Raw genomic sequence first — 8358 nt, 5'->3', positions numbered from 1 at the left:
TCATGTCAGAGTCCTGCAATTGGGCAGGGTTCAATCTCAGAAACTAAAGGAAGCAACAAGTTTTTAAACCTGATGTTTCATAAATGATGGAAAGATTGATATATAAATAAATGATCAATCTACTCCTCATGTAAGCTGATGTTCATGAACCACTAGGACTTAAAGATATTGTGTTTGCATGGCATTGAGTCACCTATTGGTCCATTTTGGCATATTATTTGTGTCAAATTAAGTCTTCTTTTTCCAAAGGCAGTATGAATTTTGTTATAGTGCATTCTTGTGCATGTTATTGTGGGTTAAGGTGATTCTGATAGGATAAATATGTCAAAAATCTCATAATCTGTGACCTCAGCAATACTTTCCCTTCTTTTGCAACCTCTTCAAGGCGTCTTTGATTTCTTTGTTCCTCAGACTATAAATCAAGGGATTCAACATGGGAATCACCACAGTGTAGAAGACTGATGCAAATCTGTCAAAGCTGGAGGAACCGCCAGAGCTGGAACTCAAGTAGACAAAGATACTTGAGGAATAGAAGAGGGTCACTGCTGTCAGGTGAGAAGCACAGGTGCTGAAAGCCTTGGACCTGCCTTTAGCTGAAGTGATCTTCATAATGGAGATGACAATACAGCCATAAGATATCATGATAATTGAGACATTTATTATCCCAAAGATCACTATTAATACCGCAGTCATGAGTTGTACAAAGAAAGTGTCAGTGCAGGACAGGACTAACAGTTGGGGCATGTCACAGAAGAAGTGGTTGATGATATTAGGCCCACAGAATTGGAGCTGAAGCATGGCACACAATTGGGATATAGAACCAGAGAATCCTGCCATATAGGACCCAAGCACCATTTGAACACACAGAGTGGGTGACATGATGGATGAATAGAGAAGTGGGTTACAAATGGCAGCATATCGATCATAAGCCATGGCTGTCATGAGACAAGACTCACTCAGTCCCATGGTTGAAAAGATGAAGTATTGAACAGCACAACCCACAAGGGTGATGGTTTGCTGCTCCTGGAAAAAGTTGGAGAGCATCTTGGGGACTGTGGAGGTCACGTAGCAGATATCAATGAAGGACAGATTATGGAGGAAGAAGTACATGGGTGTGTGGAGATGGAAATCCATCCTTATTAAGATGATGAGACACAGGTTCCAAATCAGAGTCATAATGTACACCAACAGGAATACAACGAAGAGCACTGCTCTGATTCCGGGGAAATCTGAGAATCCCAAGAGGAGGAAATGGGTGATAGCTGTAATATTTCCTCCTTGAGTCATTGGCTTGGTGCTCCTAAAATGAGAAAAGAGTCAAAAGAATGCATTACTGACTCACGTGAAATGACGACATTATAATTCTCACATCTGCCATTTTCTTCCCTTCACTGAGCACTGAAAAATGGAAAACGCTTTACCGTCCTAGAAGAAAGACTACAGTTTCCATCTAAGTGCCAAATAGGACCTTCTCAGTGTTTCAGGTTCCCAATTACCTGATGAGGTCTCAGAAAAATTAAAAGACATATTTTAAAAATATTAAATATTTATTAAATTAAATATTTAATATAGGACCCCAGAACCATCTGAACACACAGAGTGGGTGACATGATGGATGAATAGAGAAGTGGGTTACAAATGGCAGCATATCAATCATAAACCATGGCTGTCATGAGACAAGACTCACTCAGTCCCACGTTTGGAAGGGTGAAGTACTGAACAGCACAACCCACAAGGGTGATAGTTTGCTACTCCTGGAAGAAGTTGGAGAGTATCTTGGGGGCTGTGGAGGTCACGTAGCAGATATCAATGAACGACACATTATGGAGGAAGAAGTACATGGGTATGTGGAGATGAAATATTAAATATTTTTAAAATTTTCTAAAAAGCAATAGAAACTCTATAATTATATGAGAGAGATCATTGTAAAACTGTAAGATTTTATAGGAATTTTGAAAATTCAATACATAACTGCTGCTTAATAATAGTGAGGTAAAACTGGCATCATTCCAGAATAAACTTGAAATAGCTCTTCTCTCCAAGATCTCATCCAGGTAGATTTTTAAAATTTTCTTCTTTTACACATAAGAAAAATTACCCTGTTTATAATAACTTCTCAAACTTTTTACAAATATATTTAATACAACACCTTCAACATGGCCTGGAAAATTATATCATAATTTATAATCCTGATATTTTCTTGGGGGATAGCATGTATGCCCAATAAAGTTATGAAGTAAGTCTTCTTAGGGAAGTCTTCATATGAACTATTCCTAAGGGAGGCTGGTACAAATATTAGCCCCAACTACTGTATCAATTGTAGGATATTTTGCATCTTAGGAAACAGCATAGTACTGTGGTTAAGGGTTCAGACTTTAGAGTTTTTATTCTGAATGACGTCATCAAGATGGCAAAATAGGTCATTCACTTGGTCACTCTTGCCAGAAAAAACTAGCAACTACTCGTAACAACACATCATTTTGAAAATCCTAGAACACGGGGATGAGGCTGAAATATCCCCATGGGCCACAGAGAATGAGAAGAATCCTGTTAGAAAGTTAGAGGAACAGCTACACTCTGACTCCATGGTCCCTCCCCCTGCCAGCACTGATACCAAAGCCAGATAAGGACATTAGAAGAAAAGAAAACTGCAGGTCAATGTCCCTGACCTGTTGAATACAGATTCTAAATTTTCAAAAAAAAAAATCCTAACAAACAGAATTCAGCAGCATACTAAAAGGATCATACTCCACTATCAAGTAGGATTCATTCTGAGGATGCACAGATGGTTTAGTATACAAAAATTAACAAAAGTGATAGTCACGTTAATAAAATGAAATATAAAAATCATATAATTCTCCATAGATGCGCAAAAAGCATTTGACAAAATTCAACATACATTCCTGATAAAAATTCTCAATAAATTAGGTATAAAAGGAACTAAATTGAACTTAATAAAGGCCATATTTAACAAAGTGACATCTAACATCATACTCAATGGTAAATGGTTGTAAGATTTTTTTTCTAATACCAGGAAGAAGACAAAGATGGCCATTCTCTTCATTCCTAAAACACGACAATAAGTCCTAGCCAACACAATAAAGTCAAAATAATAATAATATTAAAACCTCATAAATGGAAATAAAAGATTGAAATTGTGTCTATTTGCAGATGACATGATTTTACGTATAGAAAATCCTAAAATCTTCACTAAAAACTGTTAGATCTAATCAAATAATTCACTAAAGTCCTGGGATACAAAATAAGCATTCTATATACTAACACAAATTGTCTGAAAAAGACATAAAGAACCAATCCCATTTACAATAGCATCAAAAACAATAAGATGTGTAGAAAAAAATTAAACAGGAAGGTGAAAGATCTCTTCACTGAATACTATAAGTCACTGACCAAAGAAATTGAAAAAGCTACAAGTAAATTGAAAGGTATCCCATGTACATGGATTGGAAGAATTAATATTATTAAAAAGTCTATGCTACACAAATCTGCCAATAGACTCAATGCAATCTCTATCAAAATTCCAATGGCATTTTTCACAGAAATAGAACAAACAATCCTAAAATCCCTGTAGAACCACAAAAGACTTCGTATAGACAAAGCAATCCTGAGAAAGAAGAATAAAGCTGGCAAATGTTTCAAACTATGTTACAAAGCCATAGAAATAAAAACAGTATGCCACTGGCATAGAAACAGACACAAAGACCAATGGAACAGGATCAAGACCCCAGAAATAAAACTGTGTATATATGGTCAACTAACATTTGACAAGAGAGCCTAAAATACTCAATGGAAAAAAACAGTTTCTTCAATAAATGATGATGGGAAAATTGGATATTCACATGCAAAAGAATGAAACTAGACCCTGATCTTACATCACTCACAAAAATAAACCCAAAACGAATGAAGACTTAAGTGTAAGACCTGTAATCATAAGACTCCTTGAGGAAAACGTAGGGAAAAAACTTCTGAACATGGATTGGAAATGATGTTTTGGATATCACACCTAAAGCACAAGCGAAATTAAATAATTAAATAAATAAATACATAAGATGGATTATATCAAACTAACAGGCTTCTGCACAGCAAAGAAAATGATAAGCAAAATGAAAAGGTAACCAACAGAATAGCAGAAAATATTAGCACATCACATCTCTGATAAGGAGTTAATATCTAAAATATATAGGAACACATACAACTCCGTAGCAAGAAAATAATCCAATTCAAATTTTTCATAGGACCTGAATAGATATTTTTCCAAAGAAGACATATAAAATGCCAACAGGTACATAAATATGTGCTCAACATCATAATCATCAGGGAATTGCAAATCAAAATCGCAGTAAGATACCAACTCACAACTGTTAGAATGGCTATAATCAAAAAGGAGACAACAACGTCTGGCCAGAATGTGGAGAAAAGGGAAACGCGCATTGCTATGAGAATTTAAATTGGTATAGTGACTATGGAAAACAGTATAGAGTTTTTTCTTTTTTTTTTTTTAAAGATTTTATTTTTTCCTTTTTCTCCCCAAAGCCCCCCGTACATAGGTGTGTATTCTTCGTTGTGGGTTCTTCTAGTTGTGGCATGTGGGACGCTGCCTCAGCATGGTCTGATGAGCAGTGCCATGTCCGCGCCCAGGATTCGAACCAACGAAATACTGGGCCGCCTGTAGCGGAGCGCGCGAACTTAACCACTCGGCCACGGGGCCAGCCCCCAGTATAGAGTTTTTTCAAAAAATTAAAAATAGACCTATCATATGATCCAGCAATTCCATATCTTGGATATATATATATATATACACAAAGGAAATGGTATCACTGCCCCTAAAACAAACCTGTATCCCAATGTTCATTGCAGGATTATTTATTATAGCCAGAGTATTGAAACAATCTAAGCAACCACCAACAGATAAGTGGATAAAAAGTCAAATTATATATTTATAAATAACACATGTATAAATAACATAAATAATAGGATGTATCATAAAGGAATATTGTTCAGGCATAAAAAAGAAGGATATCCTGGAATTTGTGACAATATGGATAGACCATCAGGATATTATGCTAAGTAAGATCAATCAGACAGAGAAAGGCAAGCACATTATGGTCTCACTGTATGTGGAATCTAAAACGAAACAAACTCATAGAAACAAAGATCAGATTTGCGGTTGCCAGAGGCAAGGAGTGGAAGGTAGGGGAATTGGGTGAAGGTGGTCAGAAAGTAAAACATTTCCAGTTATAAGGTAAATAAGATCTGTGAATATAATGTACAGCATGATGAGTATAGTTAACAATACTGTATCATATATTTAAAAGTTGCTAAGAGACTAGATCTCAAAGTTCTCATCACAAGGAAGAATACTGTAATTATGTGAGGTGATGAAGATTAATCTTACTGTGGTAATCATTTTATTATATATATATATATATAGTAAATTATGTTGTACACCTTGAACTTATACAATGTTGTATATCAACCATATATCAATACAAATGGAAAAAAATAATTTTAGTTTTGATACTCTCTCATGCTCTGAACTTACCCTGGTGGTTTTAACACACTAGAAATGATTTACTCATAGCAAAGTGAGGACAAGAGCCCCTTAACTGTAAGGTTAATGGGAGGGTTTTATGAGGGAATTCATGACACTGCTCAGCACACAATCCAGGACACATTAATTGTTCAATAGATGTTGGCTATTACTATCATTGATTACTTACAGATAACTATGAATGACAGCTGTACCTGTAAAAAGGAATGCCAGGGGTGCTAGAATTTATGGGTTAACTTGGGGAAATTCCTGAGACATCATCAGCTCTGTAGACAGCTAGGCATCATTACTTCTGGGCAGGTGTAGATTCAGACCTAGCATCCAGACAAATCAAACCACCTGAAGTCATAAAGACACAAATCACAGAAGTGATCTTCTGTTTAGTTTGCTTCAGTTCATGTACACTTGAGTCAACAGATAACCATCATCAAGCTATGATGAGCATTGATGTCGAGAAAGAGTCAAAGCAACTGTTTCAATTCCCAAATACAACAAAAGTATATTTCATATGTTTGTTGATACATTCAGTGTATTATAGCTCACTAATAGATTCATAGCAGATAACAACAACTGGCTATGTTCCATATCCAAAGTGATCTTCCTTGAGTTGAAAGAGTAAATCAATATTAATGACCAAGAAAATTTTGAAAAAAGATTAATAATTAAAAAGACTTGGAGATTCAGACTTTAAAAAATAATATAAACATTAACAATTCCTTATTCTTGTAAAAATAGACATGTCAAAAGAAGAAATAGAATTTAACAAGTAAATTTTAACATTGGTAAGAATTTAACATATGATATAGGTAGTATTTTAAACTGATAGAAAAAGGATAATCTCTGCCCGAAGTGATCGCTTAAACCTAGCTCACTATCAGTAAAAAGCATTAGAGGGATTAATAGACATGCATTTATATAATCTTAGGATGGGAAAGAAATTTCTAAATTATAACATGAAGCCAGAAACTATGAGAAAAAATATGATATAACAATTTAAACTTGGCTATGGGTGAAAAACCTACTTATATAAATACAATTGATAAACTGTAAATTGGGGAGAATAGAATCATCTATAATATAATGAGACAATATCTATAAAGGTTAACACATTGTAGATATTAAGCAGTTAATTTTGCACATTCCGCTTTGGTGGCCTGGGGTTTGCTGGTTTGGTTCCCAGGTGCAGACATGGGACCGCTCATCAAGCCATGCTGTGGCAGCTGCCCCACATATAAAGTACAGGAAGATGGGGACGGATGTTAGCTCAGGGCCAGTCTTTCTCAGCAAAAAAGAGGTGGATTGGCAGCAGATGTTAGCTCAGGGCTAATCTTCCTCAAAAAAAATAAAATAAAAATTTTAAAAAAGGCAATGGACTGTATAAAGTTGGGAAACACAGACAAGCATATTTTATCTTAGTTAATCCTGAAATTCAGCAAGTTATTATTTTGATTCAGTGCTCAATTATTAATATCTACAATGTGTTAGCCTTTATACATATTGTCTCATTATATTATAGGTGATTCTATTATCCCCAATTTACAGGTGAAAAACAGAAATTAACAGCGTTTGAGATCATACACTTAGGAAATTGAGAACCAGTACTCAACATCCATGCCTGACAGTTTAGTTTAGAAATTATTCTTTTCACTGTATACCATAGAATTTGGGTAAGGTGAAAGAAAACCTGAAGAAGAGATATAAGTGCAGGGTGTGGAAGTGAGAAAGAGGGGAGAGTTGAAGAATGAATGAGATTGAGGACCATAACCCATGCCTCATGTACTTCCTCTTCCTACTAGAAGAATCACACAGCAATTGAGATAGCATAGAATTCACTGTTTTCTATAAATCTGACCTTGACCCAGATCCTCCAGGAAGACAAGCTTCTTGCCAAAGGTTGAAATTGCTTATTTCTTTTCCAAAGGAATTTTACAACTGGACCCTATTACACTCCAAGATGTGTGATTTTGGCCATGAAATTGGCTGTCCACTCACAGCCAAAGAGATGCGCATATCTGGAGTCCTCTTAAATATGTTATTAGGACAGAGGTGAAAGGAGAAAAGACAATTACAGGGAGAAAACTCTCCATGCACTTGCTCTCTTGAGACATAGAGTTCTTTTCCTGATAATTTCATGTCCCACTTTCTCATGTCCCTTCTGATTCAATCCCCCACTTCCCCATGGTCCTATTATGATCTCATGATTATAGCTTTTCTTTTAATACAGTTGGAGTCACTGAAGTTGGAAAGCACCTAGAGATCATCTATTCCAATACCGTGAATTTCCTAGTGAGGATCTGAAGCCAGTGGAGCTAAGAGATTTCCCCAAGATGACACATCTGGTTGATGATACAGCCTGATAACAATAAATTAGATATGTAGACACTTACTTGTTTACAGAGTACTTTCATTTTAAGTACACTTTCTCAAATAGCTGACCTAAATCAATCATCACAGCAGCAATGTGAGGCAGATAGGGCTGATTTCCTATGCACAAGTGAGGAAAACAAGTCAATAAGGAATACAGTAGAACTTATTTATTACAAAATCATAACTTATCATGGTTACAACCATGGGCATTGATATCAGCCAATCTGGTTTGAATGCCAGTTTTCCACTAGCTGATTGTGTGAACTTCAGCAAATTAAGCTCTTCAAGCCTCAGAATTTTCACCTATAAAATAAGGCTGATAGTAGTAGCTCCTTGATAGAGTAGTTTGTCATACAGAGAATCAAATTAGTTAAATGCTTATAAAGCACTGAGACTGTGTAGTACACAGTATGCCTTCT

The 8358-nt window shown here is 35.7% G+C and overlaps 1 protein-coding gene across 1 annotated transcript; it reads right to left on the bottom strand.

The window, feature by feature from the left end:
- Positions 1 to 348: 348 nt before the first annotated feature.
- Positions 349 to 1287, bottom strand: LOC138916901 (olfactory receptor 5AN1-like). Its single transcript, XM_070230505.1, has one exon. It carries the CDS (start codon positions 1285 to 1287, stop codon positions 349 to 351), a length of 939 nt encoding a protein of 312 aa, XP_070086606.1.
- Between the last annotated feature and the right edge of the window lie 7071 nt (positions 1288 to 8358).

This window comes from Equus caballus, chromosome 12 (assembly GCF_041296265.1).
Source record: "Equus caballus isolate H_3958 breed thoroughbred chromosome 12, TB-T2T, whole genome shotgun sequence".
Classification (NCBI taxonomy): domain Eukaryota; kingdom Metazoa; phylum Chordata; class Mammalia; order Perissodactyla; family Equidae; genus Equus; species Equus caballus.
Note: the sequence above shows the minus strand (reverse complement) of the source record. Positions and strands in the feature narration are given on the sequence as shown.